Genomic DNA, 25,337 nt, shown 5'->3' on the forward strand with positions numbered 1-25,337 from the left:
TACTATACCTTTGCATTCAATTATAATTATTTTCTTTAAAAAGCAAAACCAAACCAAAAACCCTCTATCAAACTATGAACACTTAGCAATGACTAATGACCATTTGAAGAGGGTATGTCTTTTGGCGTTTTGACTATGAATGCTGACTGTGATAACAGAATGGACAGGAGGCAGATACAAGAGACCTGTAGGAATGAGTAAGCGGAGGTGGGACATTAGCAAAGGGGAAATGACTTACTAAGGATGTACTGGGCTATTGGGGCTGGACAGGTCATTCCAAAGAATGAGGAAGAGCTGTAAGGAGGATAGAAGTCAGAAGTGGCTTTGCCTTTAACTTGCCAGGGACCTTGAGCCTGTCTTCTCTGTAAAATTAGGATGTTGTCTGATTATTAATAGTGAATTCAATTGTTCAGAACTTACTATGTGAAGCACCTTGTTATCAAATCCTTACAAAGGTGTTATTCTCTTTCTACAAGATACAGAAAAGACAAACAATTTGCTCAGAAGCATATAGCTCAAGAGGGTGAAGCTGGGCTGCAAACTTGCTAACACACTCCTGAGTCAGTGTTCCTAACTACACTGCTCTACTGCTCCAAGGTGCCATCCAGAGCTGGGATTCCAGGACTCCCTAGCTCTGATCCCCTACCAGCTGCCACCACAAGTCCCAAAGTATTTGTTCAGCCTGGACAAAGAACAAAGAATTCTTTCAAGCCACAGTTAGAATGGCAATCAGGGAGTCACTGTTATGAAAAGGCTCTGATCTGCTCTCTCCCACTCACCAGCCCGGAATTCCCCGTCACCAACAATAATCTGTTAATGGGACATTGCAAGCTGTGGCATAATAACCATGCAGTTTGTTTCCAAAGCAAGATGGAATGCAGGACCTTGTAAAGGCCCCATGAGATTGTTAGATATTCTCCTTAGTGTGTACATGTACATTCCAATGATCTGGTGAAAAGAACAAAGCTCACCTACAATCAGTTAAAAGGCATAAGTAGATATTTACGTAGATAGGCACTTTCATTTGCTCTTTATAATACATGACAAAACATTAAGGCTATTTCATTCACAAAAGAAAAGAGAAAATGACTTGATTTGCAATCATATTAAAATTATATTGTATCTCCCAGACTATTTGGGGGTTTTCCCATCATAATTTTAATGATAAAATCAAGACCATCACAATCAGCTACAGATCTTAGAAGAATAATAGATTTATGAATAATGATGAAGAAACTAGACCCCCATCTCAACTTGCAGACCATCCACAGCAGGCCAGAGTCTGTCCAGTTCCTAATATGTGAATCTGCAAGTTATGAAATGGAACTACCAAGGAAAGCACTGGACTTTAACATGAATGAACATGAGTTTTTTGAACTGTTGTGCATTGAGTTAGGAAGAACACTTCCAGGCTGTTCCCAGTCCATATGCCTACAGGTTGGGAGCCAGCAGGCAGTAACAAAAGGATTTTTTTTCTCTCTCCTCAAAAATAGGATTCTTTATTTTTAAAAATCTGTTGATCGCTAACTCACACTCACATTTTAAAAGATTTTGCATATTTCATAGAATAATAATAATAATAAACATTTGTAAGGGAAGGATGGGTGTAAGAGGCTGCTGGTGGATTCACCAGTGAGGGAGGAGGGCCCCAGCAGGGAGCAGCCTCATGGCTGTGCTGTGATGGCATTGTCCACACAGGAGAATCACGAGATTTGGGACACATGAAAAAAAAAAAAAAAAAAGCCTATCCTAGATGTGTCAGATTTAAAGTACTGGCAATTGTAGAGGGGTTTCATAGAAATAAGCAAGTGCTCAGGGAAGGGGTCACAGCTGGCGGTTTGGTGGGTTTTGAATCTCCCACACAGAGGAGGCAGTTAAAGATAGGAAGTGCCTAACAGATCTGAAGAGAGAATAAAGAGGAAGCAAGGAAGTGACTGCAGTGGAGAAAAGCACTTAATAAAGGCGAGAGTGAAGCAGCATTCCAAGAGAAATGACAACCACGAGAGGGATAATAGCTGACATTTCATGGTCATCTTATGACCTGCTGTGTAAGATGCTGAGCATTTTACACACATTTGCTCGTTAAATTCACACAGTTACTGTCCTCAGCTAGAATTTTAATTTTGGTTTGCTTGATAGCAGCCACAAAATCCTTGTGGTTGAATCTTAGATAAATCCAGGAAATTCATATTTTTTGTTGTTGTTTTGATTTTTAATGATCAACAATGGAAAACACTGCTGAAGTCGCCAGATGGAGGGCTGAAGAGAAGGGACTAACTGCCGGTGATCCTTAGGGAACGTAGTCACGGCACAGGAGTGAGGAAGGGCCCAGGCCCCAGGGAGTCGCAGTGCAAATGGCAGAGATGGATGTTCATTTGGGAGTTGGGTCAATGACAAACAGCTGGCAAAGGCTGCAGGGTCAAAAGAGAATTTCAAAGATGGGAAATGTTCATGTTGGAAGACATGAAAAGGAGCCAATGCAGAAAAAGAACAGTGAAATGCTGTAGGTAGGAAGGACCATACCATCAGTGCCCACTGCGATTAGTATGTTTGAAATCACATTTCCCAGGATTCCGTGGGCTTGAAGAGAGCCCCACACGGGGAGCAAGTCTTCCTCCTCCACACTCTGCCTGGGGCTGTGTCTTTTCTGGCTATAGGGTAGCCTTGTAGTTACTTAGACCAGCTCTCTGTGATGAATTAAAAATTCAGGGAAAAAAAAAAAAAAAAGCCAGAAGGTGAACAAAGTTCTCTGGCTCTGTGTTCTTTCTCCTGAACTCTCTCCTGAGCGAGGGGTGGGGAGCTTTGCCTTCACAGGGCATGGCTTCTAAACATGGATCCTGTGGGTTCCTCAGATGGCTGTAAACATTCTTAATTTAAGGACACCGTGCACAGCTTTGACTATTTTTAACCCACATCACTGTCTACATCTGGGCCTTTCATTTTATAAGCTGTATTTTTCTTGGTTCAGTGGAGTAGAGGATGCGTGGTTGATTTCTTGGCCTCTGAAGTGTTCTGAGATCATCAGCCCTGATCAGTGAACCCACAAAATGAATGGCTTCTCAGGCAATGATGTAATGGTGTGTACTTCAAAGTTTCCAACGAGACAAATTAAGTAGGAAATTTACCTATGTTGAAAAAAACTGCTTGAATTTTATACATCATAGATTAATAAATTTGTAGACATATACAAGAGACCTGTAGGAATGAGTAAGCAGAAAGAAATTCAGTCTCAGAAAAATTAAGCAACTCATATAATCAGGATTTAAAAAAAAAAAGGATTCCAAGCATCCCTTGATTCTTTTTCATTGCAACCATATTGCCTGATCTCAGGAGAGCAAGCAGTAACTAAATTGAGAGCATCAGAAAGCTAGAAAGAAATAAGACATCTCTTCCCCTGAACGACAGAGAATAACTGAGTCAGGGAGAGAGTGAGGTTGAAGATTTATCAATAGAAAATGAGAGCGCTCATTCAGCTCAGGCTGAATTGCCTGAATACTCCCCAAATAGGTGAAGGCATCTCCTGAAAATGAAAGACTAATAGCGTTCTGCTTGGGTAGGTGGAGAGTGGCAATGATTGGGTATAACACAACAAGAACAAAGGTTTAGGCTGAGGGTGTAGCTCAGTGAATGCCCCGTGTCAAAAAAAAAAAAAAAAAGAAGAAGAAGAAGAAGAACAACAACAACAACAACAAAGGTTTGACAATATAGATCAAAGATGCACCAGACACTACGCTAAATCCCAGGATAAAAAGATGAATATTACATGATCCTGCAAGAGGGAGGGGGAAGTTTATCACTAACCTAAAATTTGATGAATTAGTTACTGTTCTACAGTAAAAGGAAATGAAAATTTCAGAGAATATGAAATTTGCTGATCAAATATGTTCCGCTCAATTCTCTGGTACTTATTTATTTAGCCAATAAATATTTACTGGACCCTGATCATGTGCCAGGCACAGCATCAGCTATTGGTACACAAAGATAAATAGTGGAGCTAAATATCTAATCAGCTGGTTGAAAATATCAATAAGTTCCATTGTTTTGCCCTCCTTATCAAAGATCAAATATGGACTACTGATATGATCTCTTTTATCTGTTTTCATTACATAGTTCCGATATATTCCACAGCTATTCTTTTCTGACAGACTTATAGATTTTATGGTTTAAATTTTAAATCCACTTACAGATAAATCGGGATGTTACTTGCTATGCTTTTTGGAGTCAATTTTAATACATTTTTTTACTGAGATAAATAGCTCTAAAATTGTAAATACTCTTAATATGTGTTCTATTGTGTTATTATCTGGCAGACATAATTTTCCCCATTGCTTTATGGGGATTTTTTATGATTGATTACATGTTCCATTTGAAATTTGTGATAATTTATATAAGTGATGGATAGCATTTATTTTTCTTATGCAAACAATGCATACATTATAATACATCATAACAGTGTTTCATTAGATTTCTTAATTTTGCTACTACTGATATTTTCACTCAAGCAAGTCTGTTACATTGGGCTATCCTGTGATATAGGGTATTGAGTGGCAGCTCTGGCTCTGATGTCTGGGTGGCCTTAATTTGACAACCAAAATTGTCACTAGGCACAAGATCATTTTGTCCCTGGAGCACAAAAATCATTCTTGATTTAGAATGTGCTATTTAAATTTAGTCCTCACAGTATCCTTAATCAAAGTTGATACAGTAAGAAATTGAAGATTCTCTCACCTGTAAACATTTTCAAAAGTATATTTTGGTTTGCCTTCTTCTTTAATCATTGTGTCACTCATATTGAGTTATTCAGGACATCAAAGTTTAATAACTCCATATAAAAGGTCAGATTTATGATTAGTACAAATATTCAACAATCAATTTCACTGTTATGTATAATTATAATGCATTAACAAAAATAAATAAATAAAAAGGTAGGGTTAATTTTGCCTAGAATCCGTCTTGATTTTTAAATGAGAAATGAAGGAAAATTCTTCCCAGTTTTACGATGCCCAGAGAGAAAACAGTTGGAAATTGGGTACACCTCATCAGAGACACAATTTAGACAGAGCCTGGTTGTGGAAGGACATGTCTGTTTCTATGCCTCCTCTTAATACCTTCATGTCCTCAGCCTGACTATTGCAAAACCCTGAAATGCCCACTCTACCTCAGGGGCCTGAACAGGGTCAGCATATCACAACTGTTTTACTGAACTACATTAACTGGAAAACACTTGCTTTTCAGATTCCACACCAGGTTCCTAATTAGGCCAAGAAGTAGTTTCTGAACACTTCTGAAAACCCTAAACTATGCTAAGTGAGTAATACAAAGAATAGAGAAGGGAATACAGTTTCTCTTTCTTTCAGAAAAGGCCAGGTCTCATTGGAAAAAAAGTAGAGTTATAAACAAAGAAAAAAAAAAAAAAAACAGAGATCACCAGGCATGGTGACGCATGCCTGGTGCTCATTTAGCAGTTTACAATATTTTTTCACATGCATTATCCCATTTGATCCTCTTAAATATTTCATGATATTAGCCAGTAAATGATTATTCCCATTTAAGATATTATGAAACTGAGTTTTGAGCTAGAACATCTTCTGTAATGATGGTTTTTCTTCTATGTCATAATACCTCTTAGGAAATAAGGAATACCTTTTCCTTCTTAATATTTTGGGGTTTTTTGTTTGTTTGTTTGTTTTGAGATTTCCTCGTCTGTTTAAATTGCCTCTTCTGGAACACCTTCACTAAATCCCTGTATGTAATCAGGTATCCCTCCTTCATTTTCCCAGAGCATCCTGAACTTAACTGTGTAGTATAGATCACCCTGAATTAGAATTGCCTAATTATTTTTCAGTCTCTACTACCAGACTATAAGCATTTTGGTGTTGTTCAGTGTTTCATCCTTGGTATTTATCACAGCATCTGATAGGTGCTCCAAAAATATCTGTTAGTTGAGTAGGAAAATTCAACATAAGATTTGGGGAGTTTCTAAACTAACTACATGGAAAGTTAAATGTCAGAACTTTATTACAGTTTCTCTCTGTTCAAAATAATCTTATGCATTGATTATGGGCTTCTAAGAATCCAAGTAAACATGTTTTAGGGGGGAAAAAACAGTTTCCACCTCTAAAATGCAAAATGGACCACATTTACGTTGAGAGTTTGGCTCAGTACCTTCATGTGTACCCTGCCAAGATTTTATGAAAATGATATGGACAAGCAGATGACTAAGTTGCTAAATCTTAAAGAAATATATAGATATTAGATTTTCTGTTAATTATCCAGCCAGCTCAAAGATGTAAACACTTCCAATATACAATTACATAGCAATACCAGAAATTATGATTATTAATGTTTTCATAAGAAAAAATTAGGATCTCCCAAACACAAAATCTGATTCATTATACATACTATTACATAGTATTTATTATGTTCACTTTCTTCTATTTCTCTTTTTGAAATTTTAATTTTTAAGAACAGGAAAGTGAAATCAGAACAGGAAAGTAAAATGCATCTCACGCAGTATCTGGAAGTAGAATGCACAGCATTGATGTGTAAATAATTGGTGGATTTTCCTTGCTATATCTTGGGTGTCTTGAACATTCCTAAGTAAATGAAAGAGGACCATAAAGATGCTAAGACAACAAAGATGAGAAGAAACTGTTTATAAGGTTACAAAAGGGATTTAGCAATGACCCCTGAAGTGTGGCTAGCAGTAACATCTTAGTTCACAAGCAGTTGAAGATCTAAATCAACACTTGTTCTGATTTCTTCTGGAATGCCCAATAGGATTTTCTGGCGAAGGCAGGTTCACGTGCCAGCAGGGATTCGGCCCAGCACTATCACCAGCTCCTTCCCCCAGCTCATGTCCAACGTGGATGCAGCTTACGAAGTGGCTGAGAGGGGCACTGCTTACTTCTTCAAAGGTATCCTACAGATCCCTCAGAGAAAGAAACAGCAGGAGCACAGTACCCACCTATTTGGAGTATCTAGTTCTGACAGTAGTAGTTCAGGATCATGGAGCATGTTTTCAGTTGCTCCTTCTCAGGTTGGGAATGAAATTTTACCCTAGGTGATATATAATCTGTATTCCCAGCTGCTTGGGAGTCTGAGGCAAGAGGATTTTGAATTCAGAGCCAGCCTCAGCAACTTATCAAGACTCTGTTTCAAAATAAAATATGAAAAAGGATTAGGGACATGGCTCGGTAGTTAAGCACCCCTGGGTTCAATCCCTGGTACCAAAAAAAGAAAAAGCCACCCTACTTTGTAACAATGACATAAATAACATCAACTGTTTTCAGAACTCAGCTATTGATTTTGTGAGGAACACATGAGGTACTGTGGTCAGGGATCTAAAACCTGGTCCCTGCCCCATGCTGCTCAGAGTAACATGGCATATTCTACTGAGATCCTTGAACACATCAACCCTGAAGATGTATTGTGACAATAGCTAGCCAATGAAATTATCCAAGAAGTGATAACTATCAGTTTTTGCTTATATTTTCTTGATGCTGACAGATAAGGGTGGAAGACTGGTGCCAATGTAAGTGAGAATTATAGCTTTTGCTTGACCCTGCTCTCTCATATGTCTGAAGATGAAATTAGATTAAAAATGAAAGGTATCTTGAAATACTAAAGATGTTAAACATAAGACACAACTGTATCGATATTATTGTTTCCTTAAAGCATAACTAGAGATTTTTGTCTCCATGGAAACTTCAAGTCTATTACTGAATTGAATAATTAGAGGTTTATATCTCCTCTTGAGTTATAGTCATGGCAAATACCTTCAGGCACAAGTTCCACTTAGGGTCCTACATATACATCTTCAGGAGTGACAGGCATCACTAAATGGTACAGAATTTTGTGTAAATTTTAATTTCTGTTTTCAGGCCCCCACTACTGGATAACACGAGGATTCCAAATGCAAGGTCCTCCTCGGACTATTTATGACTTTGGGTTTCCAAGGCATGTGCAGAGAATAGATGCTGCTGTCTATCTCAAGAAGCCACAGAAGACCCTTTTCTTTGTGGGAGATGAATATTACAGGTATGGTCTTTCTCCTTTTGTTGCCTAGATATATTCAATAGGAAGGGAGAAAATTCTTTTGGTAAAAAAAAAAAAAAGAATGCAAGGCAAATTTTCAATAGGCCTACTGACTCTCCTTGACCACTGGTCTTTAAGATGGCCAGTAGATGCTCTTCAATATACAGAACCATCCAAATGATAAATGAAGTATTCATTCAATAATCCCACTGTTTGGTCTCTAGGACATCAAACATCCTGATCTTTCAATAAACTCAGTAACTGGACCCACTGGCCCAAAATTGTGGATTTGGTATCCCCAAGTACCTAACTACCCTCTGGGAATGCCTGAGTGGAAACTGACTCTACTGTTATATATGCATAAAATGCATTTCAGAATTCTCTGCAGTTTGAGACCAAAAAAAAATGGATGTAGATATGAATGTGGGGCTCTTTGAAGGAAAACTCTACTGAAAGTAAAATACTTTATGGCTAAGTCCTTTTATCTAGCCTAAAATAAGAAGATTCTTCTTATCCAAAGGGGAATACCATATTATTTTCATGCCTGTCTTGCATGGCATTACTATAAGCAGATCTGAGTAAGGTGTGATCTGCCACCCAACCACTGCACACAGGATCACGATTTGCCTCACAAAGTTTCTGTCCTTAGTTGACTGCTGTTGAGGAATGATTGCACCTCTTTACCAAACTCCTCAAAGGCACATCTCCTCTGCTGCAAACATTCCTCTGCTCCCAGTTATCTCTTTGGCACTTCCTGTTTCCTTGAACTTCAAAAGAGACACAAAAACAGATTCTAAGCAGGTGACTATGCTAAACACCATATACCTGTGAAGAGGATCTGGAGGAAAGCAGGAGAGCTCCCAACTTTGGTCTAATATTTTCATTTTATTATTTCCAATAACCATCTGTGTGGCACAAGATCATATTTATAAAAAATATTTGTCATCTTCTCCCACCTGACTGATATTATCTTCCCCAATTGGGAGCTGAGAAAGTGCTATAACTAGAACACAGATGTATTTGATAAGAAGAGAAAAAAAATTTATTTCATAGAAAAGAATTTGAAACAAATATATGGACCTTTATGACTCTTCTTAGTCACTGAGAACCTGGAGGCATTGCTCAAAGTATCAGGGGCTGTGCTGAGTTGTCACTTCCAGCCCAGCATTTCAACCACTGAATCAGACCTCCCTGAAACATAGCATTGAAACTCATCTATTGAGACACTAATATCTACTGGGAAGAATATGATCTTCCAAAGGTTGTCTTTAAGATAAGGAGGATATGATCATGGTGTGAATGTGTGGGGAGATAGATATTGAGAAACCCGATTCCTGTTGTGGATCTTCAGGGTACTGAGATCGACAGATGCCTGTGAAAGGGAGGGTAGAGGAGGGCATTTATGTGAGTTATTCAGCTAATTTCCCAAAGAGTGTTCACAGCCTTATTCTCACTGGAAAGATTGCCCTCTCTCTTGTGATTTCTCTTCTCCACTAATCACTTGGTCTTTGGACTTATCTACCACCCACCAGGACTCTCAGTAAAGCATGCACTTCCAGTTAGGCTGGATGGAGGCTAAACAGCCAGGGCAAGAGTCTTCCTGAAGACAAAGGTTTAAAACTCTCTGTAAATTGAGGTTGGGGAGGGAGAGGGTCACTGATTTTAATGATGGCTGGTGCTCCCAGAGAAAAGAACATTGTACATTTACAACTAGGTCTCTGTGAGTGTGTTAAGGAAGAGTCTTTAGTACAATCTAGATAAAGAGGATTCATTTAAAAAGTTGGTTTATGGCTGGGGTTGTGCCTCAGCGGTAGAATGCTCGCCTAGCATGTGCAAGGCCCTGGATTCAATTGTCAGCACCACATAAAAATAAATAAATAAAATAAAGGTATTATGTCCAACTACAACTAAAAAAATAAAACATAAAAAAATATTAAAAAGCTGGTTTAGGACATTAATTCAAGGAGCTTGACCTGCTGATTAGGAAAAGAACCCAGAATCGTCACTTTTAACCCTCCCAGGGCATTAAGTGATACATGCAGACACCCAGCACAGAATCTTGTGCATAGTAGGTGCTCAAAAAGAGTAACTCTTGAGTAGCAGTAGGAACTAATGTGGCTAATTAACAAATAATTATTTTAAAAGCTGTGATAATGAACCAGTAATTGCCTAAACCTCAATATTTATGAGTGGCAATCCAGTCACAAAGCTGATCAAAGGGAATTTCCTTTTTAAATGCTGAAAACCCTTGATGTTGATTGAAATTACTGTCTTTGGCAAAGCTTAAAAAAATCCCTTCAGCAATGGGAATCTTCTACTTTACATGCTACAACCCATGCACAAGCACATCCACTCAGGAATAAAACAGACATGCTGACCTACAGCTAAGAAGATCAGAACAAGCTATTACATCAGCCCAATTTGTTCTCCCTCCAAATTCTGCACATTGTGCTTTGCAGGTCCTTACATTGATGACATCTATTGTCACGTGAAACTCAATGTTAGACATTGTGGTCAGCTGCTAGTAACAAAGACACATAAGAGTTTATTTTTAATATATGTAAAAAGTCAGGAGTTCAACAGATTTAGAGTCAGTATGGTGAGTCTGTGCTCACTGGGGGCCCAAGCTGCTTCTTATGTTTTGCTCCCCTATTCTTAGCACGTGGCTTCCATTCCCACATTGCCTCATAAATTGAGGTGTCCAGTGGAGCTTCAGTCAGCACATCCCTGTTCTGGGTAGAAAGAAGAAGAAGGCTGGGAAGGAAGGGCAAAGCATCATATGGCCATACTAAAAAATACAGAAGCCCACAGCTACAAGAATCCTACACTGACATCCACTGACAGTGTGTTAGGTCTTAACTTTCCTTAATCACTTCTTAGAGCTGGTCCTCATGCGAGTTCAGTCTGTGACACAAACAAAACAAAAACTAAAATATGCTTATTATGAGGGCGCTACTCCATGAATTCCTAGGATTTGGACCCAGTTTCTGTGAATGAAACTCATGAGAAAATGATTGAAGTTCTTCCTCTAGAGGATCTAGGGCTGGCTTGGAGCCAGGTTGGTTTAGGCTCTAAAGTGACACCTAAGGGTCATGTAGAAGTTGTTTACAGGGGAAAAGCACAGAGTGAAAACCATCAGCTCGACCCTGCTGATGCCCCCACTTACCACATCACCAACCGACATGTTGGCTGAACTTTGCCAGTGAGGCTACTGCCCCCTGATGTGTTTTTATTAAACCCTCTCTTCCTTCTAGCGGGCACCAACGACAGTCAGTTTTTCTTTCTCTACATTACTTTGTCATTGCTAGCTAATTTCTTCCTATAGATGTTCTCCCTCACCTACCAATAGCAAAGCAGTAGCTCTATCAAGGGGTTCCTAGGGGGGTAAGAATCTGCCATTACCTCCATCATTCTTTCACACAGAGAGGTAATGACTTCTAAATTTCATGTAAAGTGATTTTTAAATCTACAGGTCCAGCCTTTTTCAATCTCATTGCCACCCCAAGTCACTCTTTTTGTACAGATAGACTAGAGGCATCATTGCTGCAAAGTAAGATACATCTTCCACATACTGTCCTTCTGGATGCCCCAGGAATACTGGAAAGAGATCATTTTATTTAAAGATTTTATATTTAGTCACCACATAGAAATAAATAATAAGTAACAAAAAATAAGAATATGGAGTGCAATTTGAAATCTTGCCTTTTAATGTCTTGAATTTTAAGAAAATCATTACCGAGTTATCACATTCAACTATACTGATCAGGCATGATTATGTGTCTGGCTCTGTATTGGGCCCATGACACCCAAGAGAAGGCATAGCATTTGCCTGATTAGTGGGTGAACGGGAATAAGAGAGCCCTGGTGTTAATCTTAACCCTACCTGCAATCATCTGACAATCTGAATCACCTCTCTCTTTTAGCTTCATCATCTCAAAGTGAAAGTTAAAATATAACCCACTTACTTTCATGGAGTTATAGGATTAAATGAAACACTGTGAAGTGCCTATCACATATATCACATACTAAGCATTCAATTCATGTTGGTGCGATTAATGCCCTCAACAGATCAAACGGTTGACAGTAAATACATAGATTAATAATTAACAAATCTAAGAGCCAAAATTGCCCTAACCAAAGACCGCATGAGCATCAGAGGACCGAAACAAAGAGGAAACAGCCAACTCTAGCACAGGTGCCGGGAAAGAATTCTTAGGGGAATCGATGATTGAACTCCACTTCGAGAGCTGTGTAGGAGTTTCCCAGAGTGGGTGGGGATGCAGGCTTCCAGGCAGAGAGAACGGTTGAAGCAAATGCACTGAGGCACAAAAGGTCCCGAGAGTGTGGGGAAAACCTCAAGTTCAGTATGACTAGAACTTGGACTAAACAAGAGAGTACCCCAAGGAAAGCAGGGTATAGATTGCAGGGCCAGTGACTTTCAGGATGATCCGTATTTATTCTGTAGAAAAGAGGGACATGTTTAAAGATCTTAAATAAGGGACCAATGCAAGATTTGTGTCGTAAGAATCACTCGGGCAGGAACGTGACTGGTTTGGAGGGGGATTTAACTAGTTAGGGGAAACCAGCTAAATTAGTGCAGCCAAATGGTGGCAAAAAGCATATCTGAAGTGCTTAAAGAAAAAAAATTCTTAACCTAGAATGCCATAACTAGCAAAGCTCCTTTAAAATGAAAGAAAAATGAAAGCATTCTCTGGTAAACATAAACTCAGAGAATTTGTTACTTGCAGACTTACCTTACAAGAAATACTAAAGGTGGTAATTCAGGCTAAAAGTAAGTAAGTGACTTCAGACAATGATTCAAACACACACACACACACACACACACACAACCAGCAGTTGTAGTTACGTAGTCCCGACACAGTTCCTCTTTCTTCTCTTAACTAATTTAAGTATTGTATAAAACATTGTGTGTATAAGGTGTCATTGGCACTATTAAGTACAAATAGGTATGCCAACAGTACAGAGAGAATGGGTGGGAGCAAAGCTGTATTAGGGGAAGGAAATGACACCACAAGGCAACTCCGATTCACAGAACAAAAGAAGAGAACCAGAAAGAGTGAGCAAGAAGGATGATATTTAAAAAGTCACAAATATATACTTGTTCTTTTTTCTTCTCCTAACTTCTTTAGAAGACACTAAATTTTATAAAATTATAATTATAAAATTATTTGGGGACTTGTAATATAGAGATGTCATATATAAAACACCAAAACTCCAAAGGGAAGAGAATGAAATAGAACTATTTAAGGCTAATATTTTGGTATCTCATTAGAATTAAGTTAGTACATATCTGAAGCAGATTTTTATAAGCTAATCTGTATATGGTAAGCCCTATAGCAACCACTAAGGAAATAACTGAAGAAAATATAATTTAAAAAATTATTTTAAAAAAAACCCAAAATGTTACATTAGAAAATCTTCATCAATACAAAAGAAAGCAGCAAGGAGAAACAGAGGAAACGAAAGATGTGATAGGCAGAAAACAAAAAGTAAAATAACAGGCGTAAATCCAACTGTGTCAATAATATAAATTAAATACAAATGGATTAACAATCTAATCAAACAGCAGAGATTATAGAACTAAATTTTAAAAAAGAAAAAGGGCTAGGGGTATAGTTCAGTGGTAGAGCACTTGCTTAGCGTGTATGACACCCTGGTTTGATCCCCCCCCCAAAAAAAAAAAGAAGAAGAAGATGAAGCAAAGAAGATCCAACTATATTCTGTCTATAGAAGACACATTTTATGTTCAAAGATACAAGCAAATTCAAAGTAAAAGAATGAAAAAAAATATATCATCTAAATCACAGGTATAAGGAAGCTTTAAGTGGCTCTACTGATATGGAGCAAAACAGACTTCAAAAAAATGTTATTAGGGATAGAGAGGGACATTTTGTAATGATAAAAGGGACAATCCACCATGAAAACAACAATTCTAAACATTTGTGAATCTAACAACAGAGCCCCAAAATGTATGAAGCAAAAACTGACAGAAACAAAAAAAGAATTAGCAATAGATCCTTTGCACTTGGAGATTCCAATACCCCATTTTCAGTAAAGGATGAAACAAATAAATCAACAAGGAAAAGAACCTGAATAGCACTACAAACCACCAGACCTATAGCATCTATAGAAAGCTCCAACCAAGAACAATATACAGATTCATCTCAAGCACACATGAAACTTTCTCCAGGATAGAGAACGTCTAGGCCACAATACAAGTCTCAATAAACTTAAAACAACTGAGGTCATGCAAGTTATCTTCTCTAATCATGAATGGAATAAAACTAGAAATCAATACAGAAGGAAAACTGGAAAAATTGCAAATATGTATGTTTTAAACAACACACTAGTTAGTAAGTAACCAATAAGTCAAAGAAGAAATCACAAAAGATTAAAAAATACTTAGAAATACATGAAAATTAATACTCAGCATACTGTACTGGAACTTATTGGATATAGCAAAGGCAGTTCTCAGCTATACATGCATATATTAAGAAAGAAGAAAGATCTCAAGTCAAAAATTTAAATTTCTACTTCAAGACATTGCAAAACCAAGAACAAATTAACCTAAGACAAGCAGAAAGAGGAAAATAATAAAGATTACAGTTAAACAAAAAAATAGAAAACAAATCAACAATTTGATAATATCAACAAAAATCAAGTTGTCTTAGAAAATATCGACAAAATTGACAAACGTTTTAGTAAATTGAATGAAAAAGAGAAGACTCAAATTACTAAAATCAGAAATGAAAGAGAAGACATTACTGATGACCTTATAGAAAAAAAATTATAAAGGAATACAATAAACAACTACATACCGATAAATTAAATAAGGCAGAAAATTTTTTAAAAAGACACAGACTAGTCAAACCAGTTCAAAAATAAATAATGGTCTGATTAGATCAGTAATGAGAAAGAAACTGAATTAGTAATCAAATATTATCCACAAAGAAAAGCTCAGGTCTAGATTGCTTCATTGGTGATTTCTACCAACATAGTTCAAGAAGAATTAATGCCATTTTTTTTCACAAATTTCTCCAAAATCTAGGAAAAAAAAACTTACCTAACCCATTGTATGAGGTTTACATTACCTTAATACCAAAATCAGACTGACATCGAAGGAAAAGAAAACTTCAAACCAATTTGTATTGGGAATGTGGGTGCAAAAATGCTCCAAAAATACTAGCAAGCAAAATCCTGTAACTTATAAAAAGAATTATGCACAAAGACCAAATGGGATTTGGGCCAAAATTGTAATATTGTTTTAATATTCAAAAATCAAATAATGTAATCTATCATAGCAATAGAGTAAAAAAAAAACACATGATCATCTCAATAGGTGAAAAAAAAGAATTTGACAAAATATATCACCATTTTATAATTAAAAAAAAAAAACACCCACTAAACTTAGAATAGAAAGAAACTTTCTCAACCTGATAAAGCGCATCTATGAAAAACCCATGACTGGGGTACTCATTGGTAAATGGCTGTTTGCCTTCCCCATTAAGATTAGGAGCTAAACAAAAACTTCCATTCTTAGCACTCCATTCAATGTTTACTGGAGGTTCTGATTGTGACAAACAAAATTCTGCAACAAAAAATCCTGTTAGCAATAAGTGAAATAAAAGTCATCCAGAGGGGAATGAAAGTAAAATTATTTCTGTTTTCATTTGACATGATCTTTTGTATAAAAATCATAAGAAATATTCTTTAAAAAATCATTTGAAGTGATAAATTAACTCGGCAAGCAAAGATCAAATTATATTTTTACACACCTCAATGAACAATATGGAAATAAAATTAAGAAAACAAGTTAATTTAAAATAGCATCAAAAAGACTAAAATGCTTAAATTTAACAAAAGAAATGAAAAACTTACAGACTGAAAACTATAAAATATTGTTGAAAAAAATTAAACAAAATCTAAATTAAAAGGTATTTCATGTTCATTCATGAGAAGCTTTAATGTTGTTTTTTTTTTCAGTGTTAATCATTTATTTCAGTCTGTGATATTCTGTTATAACAGCAGAAAACAGACTAAGATATTTAGTATATTCTAGGTACTAGAACATTTAAGCCTCCTCTTTCCTTCCCTTGTTCATAAGCTTTAATGTTTTTAACACAGCTTTTCTCCTTAAATTGGTCTAAAGATTCAATATAATCCCTATCAGAATTAAAATGCATGTTAAAATATAGGACCTAGAATCACCAAAATATCTTGAAAAAGAAAAACACATTTGAAGAAATTATACTTCCTGATTTTAAAACTTAGTACCAAAAAAAATAGTAATCAAAAAAGTATGCTATCAGAATAAGGATAGGTGTATATATTAATGGATCAAAAATTTATAGTCCAAAATAAACCCAAACATCTATGGCAAATTGATTTTTAACAAGGTGCTAAGACCACTCAATGTAGAAAGAATAGTCTCTTCAACACGTTGTACCTGGATAAGTGGATAGCCACATACAAAACCAGGAATTGAACCCCTACCTCACACCATATGCAAAAATTAACTCAAAATTTATGAAACACCTTAAATGTAAGTGCTAAAATTATAAAAGTCTTAGAGGAAAACATAGAGGTAAATCTCAATGAACTTGGGTTGAGCAATTTAATGCTTAGATATGAAAAATAGATGAATGGGCTTCATCAAAGTTAAAAATGTTTCTGCTTCAAACAACACTATCAAGAAAGTAAGACAGTCTAGAAAGTAGGAGAAAATATTTGTAAGTCATATATCTGACAAAGAACTTGTGTCTAGATTATATAAAAAACTTGTAACCCAATTAATAAAAAAATGACAAATAATCCATTAAAATATGGGCAAAGGACCTAAATTTTTCCAAAGGACATATAAAAACGACCAATAAACACATAAATAGATGCTCAATAACAATAGTCATCAGGTAAATGCAAGTCAAACCCACCATGAGATACTATTTCATACCTACTAGGATGCTATAATCAAAATTTCAAATAAATATGATTGAGAATATGGACAAACCAGAAATCAGAACCCTCATACAACTGCTGATGGGACTGTAAATTAGTGTAGCCATCTGAAAAATTATTTTCTGCTTCTGAAAAAATTATAAATACCATTTGATCCAGAATTTCAATCACAGGCATATATATATACCCCCCAAAAAATAAGCTATTTTATTTTAAAAATAAAATATTCACATAAGAACTGAACATAAATGTTCATAGCAACATTATTCATAATAGCCAAATGATGGAAATCACCCAACATCCTTCAAGGGTTGAATTTATATCTAAAATATAATAAATTCATACAATAGAATATTATGTGGCCATAAAAATGAGTGAAGTACTGGCACATGCTATAATAGTCATGAAGAATCTTGAAAGATTATGCTAAATGAAAGAAGTTAGTCACCAAAAAACCCACATATGATTCCAGTTATATAAAATGTCCAGAATAGGCAAGTCTACAGAGACAGAAAGTAGATTAATGATTGTCTAGGGCTGGGTAGGCTGGGTGGGCGTGGTGAGTGGTGGGGAAAGTAAGGATTGATGACTGAAAGCATGATTTTTCTTTTGGGGGCAGTGACAATGTTAGTGGATTGTGTTGATGAAACACAGTTCTGTGAATATATTTTTAAAAAACTATTGAATTATTGCCAGGTTCAGTGGCACATGCCCGCAATCCTAGTGACTTGGGAATCTCAATCAGGAGCATTACAAATTAAAGCCAGCCTGGGCAGTTTAGCAAAACCCTGTCTCAAAATTAAAAATATGAAAGGGCTGGGATTGTAGCTCAGTGAAGAGGCCCCTGGTTCAATCCCAGTACACCCCCTCCAAAAAAAAAAAAAAAAAAAAAACTATTGGATTGTTAGAAAGAAAGCATGAACTATTGCAAGAACCATCCCAGGAGGATGAGTTTGGGGATAAGGAATAGACCTGACTTCTTTTCAAGCAACAAGAAACTTAGGTGTTTGTAACTGACTAGTTGGGAATTATGTCCTTGATAAATGGTTTTTTATTTTGACATTAACCTAAGTAGCAAATTTGAGACGTGCAGCAGAATCAGGAAAATAAAGAGGAGCTCCATTTCGTACATGCTGGTGAGATCCCAGAATGGAAATATCCAGGCAAGAGTTGGGCTCAAGGGGACTCAGGCTGGAGAGATCATTTTAGAATTCACTGTATAATCAGGTGGTTAACTGAGACCATATGAGAGTATAAGGCTGCCCAGAAAGAAGGGGTCAAAAGGACAGCATGTGATGTGTACTATTGAAAACATGGGAAACATAAAAGAGAAGGAATTATCAAATTGTCAACATTTGTTACATATTTCGACAGCCATTTGTATTGTTTTCCTCCATTATTTCCCCCCAGGGATTTTTCCTCATTTTTATTTTTATTTTGTGTGTGTGTGTGTGTGTGTGTGTGTGTGCGCGCGTGCATGTGTATGTGTGCACGCCCTGGAGATTGAACCCAGGACTTTGTGCATGCAAGGCAAGCATTCTACCAACGAAGCTATATCCTCAGCCCCTTTTCCTTAATATTATGCATAGATATTTTTCTGTATTGTTACAAATGTTTCAGTCCAGAAACTTCTCACTGTCATTTTCCTTATGGGGTCCTGTTTTCTGGCTTTCATCTGGGATGGCACAGGTAGCTTCTCACTTTCCTGCCTTCTTTTCAAGTCATGATCACTCTCACCAGGACTCTTCCCTAGTATACACCACAAAGGCCCCTTCCTCCCTGAAAGCCATGTGTTTCTTGGCTAGAAGTTAATGAATAACTTCAAAGGGAAATTTGAGATTTCTGTATCATTGACTCACACAGGAAAGTTCACCTTGATGAAACTTCCTGAAAATATCTCAGATACCTTGTCACTAAATCCCCTTTTACCATTTGTTCTGATATTCTCCTTAAGCATCCTATACCTGATTGAATTCTACATTTAGTCCTTCAAAGGAGGCAGGTGGAAGCAGGTAGGTCATTGACATATGATAGAAATCTTCACAATCAAAACATCAGAAATGCCTAACAAATCTAAGTTCTGCACGTACAAAACAGCAAGCACTAGACCAAAATTGTCCCTAAGACTTTAGACTTGTACAAATGTGCAGAGTAGGATAAAAAACTACATTAGATACATGTGGCACTATTATATCACTGGAAAAAGGTTAACTAGTTTAAATCATCAATGATTTGTTTAACATTGATACCCTTTAATCAAAATTAAACAAATGTTTATAAAGGAAGTAAACATAGTTGCAAATTGTGAGTTTTAGTTTGATATTTAGATCTCACATAAAGAGCTCAATGAAAAAATGTATGCAATTATTTTAGCAGATCCCTAGCACATAATAGATTCTGAATAAAAAAATATTTCTTCAATATTTCAATTCAGCTAATATGAATTGATGATTTCCTTTGTGTGTCAGGAATCATGCTAGGTGTTTTCTCATATTCTCTCATAATTTCCCACTCTCCCATCTGCCTTTCAACAATCTTGAAAAGTACAGACTGTTAGCTCTGTTTATAGTAAAAAACTTTGTGTCTAAGAGAAGTTGCATAATTAGCTCAAGATCACACAGCTTAAAAGGCTATCTGAAGCTGTATTTCATGTCTTTTGAATTCATAATGTAAAGAGACTTCACATACATTCATTTTTTAGTTCTCTTCCCCACTTAATGCCAAAATGTCCATGATTCTTACCTATTATTTAATTTTTTTCTTTATGCATTACGAATTATTTATACATTATAATTATATATAATTATTGGATTCATTAGGCCATATTCATAACATAATTTGATAAACCTCATTCCCCATAATTTTTCTTCTATCTCCTGGAGAAAAAAATCTCAACACAACTGTGCATGTGCTTTCCCGAAAGGTTATGTTTTCTGGACCACCTCTAACCTCTTCTACCCACCTTTTTTTCCACCTCTTCTCAACCTTGCCTACAACTGTATATAATGCTATCTGATAAAGTATGTTTAGAGATTAAGAGAAAGAAAGAAGAAAATAGGAAAAACAAAAGAAAGAAAGATTAAAGATTAAATGTATTAATGACTTAAGATGCCAGGTCAAATCACAAAGTCCACTCAGTCTTTTACTACCAAGTCAGAATTAATGGTTGTCGGAGTCAAAATAAACCACAAAGTCTATGGCTGAGGTCTGTCCTGGATGCCACATGAGCCAGGCACGTGGTGTGTGTGCACACACATGTTCACATTGTCTCTTACCCTCATGGCTAACTGTTTTCCAGATGACAAAACCAGGGCTTAGAGCACAGGGTACATTATCCTAATCACAGGACCAGCAGATGAGAGTCAAACTCAAACCCAAAGCCATCTAACAGAATTCTCTACAAACAAAGGGTTAGAGCATCACAAAGTTTACACTAGTTCACAGAAAAAAAAAGCACAATATTATACACAATATTAATAAATATATGGAGGTGTACTCTGTGAACATAAAGACAGATTATTAGCAAGAATTGTCTCATACTGTCCCTTCTACCTTTTTGGTGACTTAGTTTCTTTGTAAAATGATAATGAAGACAGGTAGTAATGGCTTTTTTTTTTTTTTTGATGACTTGATAGCATTTTTCTTAGTTGGTAAATAAAAAGATAGCAACCTTGTTTTAGTTACATAGGCCCCTGAGTTTGACATGTTTATACGAAAGGTTTAAATGAAATATTAACATGCTACAGTCAATATGTTGGAAGAATTAGCTTCGGTACCTCATCCCAACATTCCAAAAAGCTGCTTAATCCCTAGTCAATTTCAGCTAAATATTTCTTTCCTAAAGTTTGACTCCTGCTCAGTATCATGAAAGATCTGTCCGTTGGCCTATGCATCCAGAGCCACATGAAAGGCACATTTCAGGAGATGGTGGGCATAATCTGCTGCCACAAAAAAAACTACCCAGTAGCCCAGGAAAAAATGTTTGACCTTTTGGTGGAAAAAGATTGAGATGTACACCTGGGAATGTCCCCATTTGGAGTTCTGGGCTAAATAGGAAGGGACTTTCTCACATGTTAAATAAAGTCTCACTAAAGAGGTGAGAGTCATCTCTTCCTAATGCTGAACTCATATAGTCACACTGACTCATATGGGTCACAGTTTTTTTTTTTATACGGTATAATTTAGATCACAAAGAGATATAGTAACCAGTTTTCACAGTTATAATTCAATGGTGGTTACTTATCCAGAGAAGGAAACCTAATCTACTGTTTGGTAAAGTGCATAATTTTTCCAGCAAACAAAAGCAATGGAATTCAATTAAATTGATTTAAAAGGCAGAGGCTCAGTTATTACAAATTTTCTTGCTTCTTATTTGATGAATGTTCACACATTTATTCATTCCATATACATTATTTGTTGAATCCTTTCTCCAGGAGTATATAGTCCTAACTCCATGAATTAAAGCCCCAATAAAAGGCTTTCAATTGTTTAGTGAACCAAGAAATTCACAGAGAAAGCAAGCAAATATGTGTGTCATCTAAAACAAGTCATAACTCAGCCCTGGCTAAACATGCCATCATCCACAACCAAGAAAAATCTCTAATTACTAATATTTTTTAAATACTCCTTTCAGCTATGATGAACGAAAAAGGAAAATGGATAAAGACTACCCAAAAAATACTGAAGAAGAATTTTCAGGAGTTAGTGGCCAAATAGATGCTGCTGTGGAATTAAATGGTAAATATTTTCACTGAAAAATTTTCTTTGTAGAAATCATAACAAGAAATCTGGACTTTGCTTGAATGCAACAGAAAACGGGTTTCCAAATAGGAGTCTTTTTTTTTTTTTTTTTTTTTTGGTCTTGGTTACTTCTCTATGTTTAGATCACCAGATTATCCACTAGAAAGAGGAACTGGAAAAGACCATTGCAGTTCTGTCTTTACTAATGAAAAGTTTAGAAGTACAGATAGCTTCAGTTGATGTGTCCGCTAGATCATGAAGTCTGCCCAGGTCCAGATGACCTTTTTCATCTTTAAAATACATAGTCTCAGTCTTCACAGTGCCTTCTCCCCTTCCATTAGCCAACTCCTGAAATTTAATACATAGCTAGGAAAGTTTAATGAACTGAGTTGATTAAATTTAGTCGACACATTCCTCTTGAATGTGAGAACAGAACTGGACATTATTCAGAAATGCAAAAATAGTTCCAGACATGGCCTCTGCTCTCACAGAATTACTAACAGCATCAGGAAACATCGATTCATCCAACACAGATGAAATTACTGGAAAATAAGATAGTCTATTATTCAGTATTAACTTACCTAGTAGACCTCATAAAATTGAAAGAGGTGATCTGAGGAAAAAAATATTAGAATCGGCAGCAGTAATTGGAGATTTCATGGTAGTTTTGAAGATTGGGTAGAGATTTGACTAGGGAGAAGAAAGAGAGAGGGCTTCTCTGAAGAGAATAGCCTGAACAAGAGCACAAAGCATAACTGAGGATGGTTTGTTGGAGGGCCCCAAAGATGATACTTTACTGTTCCAGGAAGCAAGAGTATGATACGAGATGGCTAAGAAGTTAGAAGTGTCAGGTCCTAGGGCATGGGAGCCATGCACAAGACAAGCCACCTGATAGATTCCCGCCCAATTCTCCATTGGCGGCCCCTCAAGAAAGTTGTAATTACAGATCTTCCCATTTTTAGATCTTTAAGTCATTGTCAGTAACCACAATTTCAACTTTATCTCTTTTAGGCCACATTTACTTCTTTTCAGGACCCAAAACATACAAGTATGATACAGAGAAGGAAGATGTGGTTAGTGTGGTGAAATCCAGCTCCTGGATTGGTTGCTAAACAGAAAGATCTAGTCTTTCCCAAGGAGTGAAAATGACTGCAAGCAGCTGGTAACTGATTCCTAAGGACTAAAGCAGAATGTAGGATAAAATCTTCCCATGGCCTTCAATTCTAAGGGCAATTTAGAGTTCATTGAAAATAATGCTTCTGATTTTTTTTTCATAGTTGTGTATTCAGAATTTATTCCAAATGAGAAATTGGGCCAACTTTACACAAAATCAGAATCAACACAATACATTCTTCAATTACACACTCATTATTTGTCTTTTTTTTTTTTTTTTTTTTTTTACCAAATGTACTGAAGAAAAATAATCAGTTTGTTTTTTGTTTCTAGGAAGAAGTCTACTTGTGCATTCTCTGATATATAACTCTTTGAATAGGAAACGTCATACCATATGAATTATAGTCATTCTTTATAAACAGTGTTTTTTGCAGCCATCATTTGGCCCTCATTTATTATGATATATATAAATTACCCATTTTTTACTCTATTTTTTCCCACTTTTACTTTAAACATATCACAGGCAAAATACCACATAATGTTTGTTTCTTGTTTTTGTTTGTTTAACTTTGCCTACTCACTGGTGTCTGAAGTGGGTTGGTAAACAAACATTCAAATGGATTTTTATACCCAGCAACAGATGGGCACTTTGCAACAGGAAAACTTTTTACAACAGCCAATAAACATGTTGTATTAGAACAGTTCCTCTTTTCTTTTCTGTTAATATTTATTAACCTCTATAATACTTTGTTGGCAACAAATTTTATGTACCTATAGAAAATGTAAACTCTAACAGTGTCGTGAGCACCCATACCCAGAAGCAATGAGGACAGTAACATACTCTATTTCCTGTTCCTATAAACCCTCAATGAAATTATCTTTGATCCAGCTAAGTCTCTTCTTAATAGTTTTCCTTTTAGAGGAGTTCATCTTTTTGTTTTAGGTTTTTTTACTTCAAGCTAAATCTTTCCTCCCACTACCTAGTTATCAATACAGATAGAATTGTGGCTGTCTGTCATTCTTATGGTTATTTTTAAATCCTAGAATGGAAGGATTCTAAAACATTTTAGTAGTTGTAAAGTTGAATGATAAAATGCATGTAATGTACTTCATAGAGTTCCTAGAACACCTATGGTTTTTAACAGATGTTAACTATTACTGTTACCATCATGTATTAAATTTGTTTCATATTCTCCTAAAAAGACTTAAGAAGGAATGAGGTAATTACTCAAGGTTACTCTAAGCTTTCCATTTGGTTTCTGTTACTGAAAGTCACTATTTATAGTAAACCAGATGTCAGATATTGAAGACAACATCTGGGATTCTTGCTCTCCAAGCTGCCTCTAAGAGAAACAAAGTCACTTTTGCAAAAACAGTGAGTTAAAGAGCACTTCAAGAAGCAAAGAGGGAACCAGTCTGGCAATTCCTCAAAAGATTAAACATAAACACAGCATCTCCACTATATATAACTATGAGAAATTAAAACACCCCCACAAAAAGTTGCACACAAATGTTCACAGTATCATTATTCATAATAGCCAAAAAGTGGAAACATTTCCATCAAGTGATGAATGGGTATGTAAAATGTGGTAAATTCCCACAATTAAATATTGTTCAATAATAAAAAGAACGAATCCATGCTATAATATGGATGAAACTTGAAAACATCATAAAAAGTAAAAGAGGTCAGATACAAAAAGTCACATATTATATGATTCTATTTATATGAAATGTTCATAACAGGAAAATCCAGAGTCAGAAAGCAGACTAGTTCTTGTTGGGAGGTGTGGGAAGGGAAGAGTGGGGAATGGTTGCTCATGGGTATGGGGTTTCTTTTTTGAGCAATGAAAATATTCTAAAACAGATTATGCTGATGGTTATACAACTCTGTGAATATATTAAAAGTCATTGAATTGTACACTTTAAATGGGTGAATCGTATGTTATGTGAATTATATTTCAATAAAGACATTACATTTTAAAAAATAAATCAGCAGGGAGACCAAAGTGGTACGATAATCCATGAAGTTCCTGCATCCTGGCAGGGCCACACAGCAGCGTAGCACCAGCCTCGAGACATGTGGTACTGAGCAGCCATCATCTTGTGTCCGGTGCCTGCCCAGAAGCATACAATGAAGACGCTTCACTGCATAGATGGATGTTACTGAAGCAATTACACATGTGCTCTGAGGACAGATGGAAGGACTCAAACCCCAGATCTTCTAATTCTAGCTGTGTGATATTGTTTAAATTCTCGAATCTCTGTCTGAGTTTCCTCCTTTGTAAAATCGGAATAAGAATAGTTCTTATCTCCTCGGGATATATAGAGGCTTAAATATATAACTCACAATAGGCACAGCTCTTAGAGTAGTTCCTGATACTCTATAGGGGCTCTATAATTGTTGTCCTAAAACAATTTTATTTTGAGACATTATGTAAAATTTGTATATATCCTTTGAAATAGCTAAAAAA

At 36.2% G+C, this 25,337-nt stretch overlaps 1 protein-coding gene across 1 annotated transcript in view; it reads left to right on the forward strand.

Moving 5' to 3' along the window:
* The window catches only part of Mmp20 (matrix metallopeptidase 20), a 41,996-nt gene extending 19,131 nt beyond the window's left edge, over positions 1 to 22,865 (forward strand). The window contains exons 7-10 of the mRNA XM_076843836.2: positions 6,781 to 6,917; positions 7,884 to 8,040; positions 21,647 to 21,750; positions 22,765 to 22,865. Coding sequence (XP_076699951.1) covers positions 6,781 to 6,917; positions 7,884 to 8,040; positions 21,647 to 21,750; positions 22,765 to 22,865 — 499 coding nt within the window. The remainder of the gene's footprint in view (positions 1 to 6,780; positions 6,918 to 7,883; positions 8,041 to 21,646; positions 21,751 to 22,764) is intronic.
* The last annotated feature ends 2,472 nt before the right edge of the window (positions 22,866 to 25,337 follow it).

The sequence above is a fragment of the Callospermophilus lateralis genome, chromosome 2 (genome assembly GCF_048772815.1).
Source record: "Callospermophilus lateralis isolate mCalLat2 chromosome 2, mCalLat2.hap1, whole genome shotgun sequence".
Taxonomy (NCBI): domain Eukaryota; kingdom Metazoa; phylum Chordata; class Mammalia; order Rodentia; family Sciuridae; genus Callospermophilus; species Callospermophilus lateralis.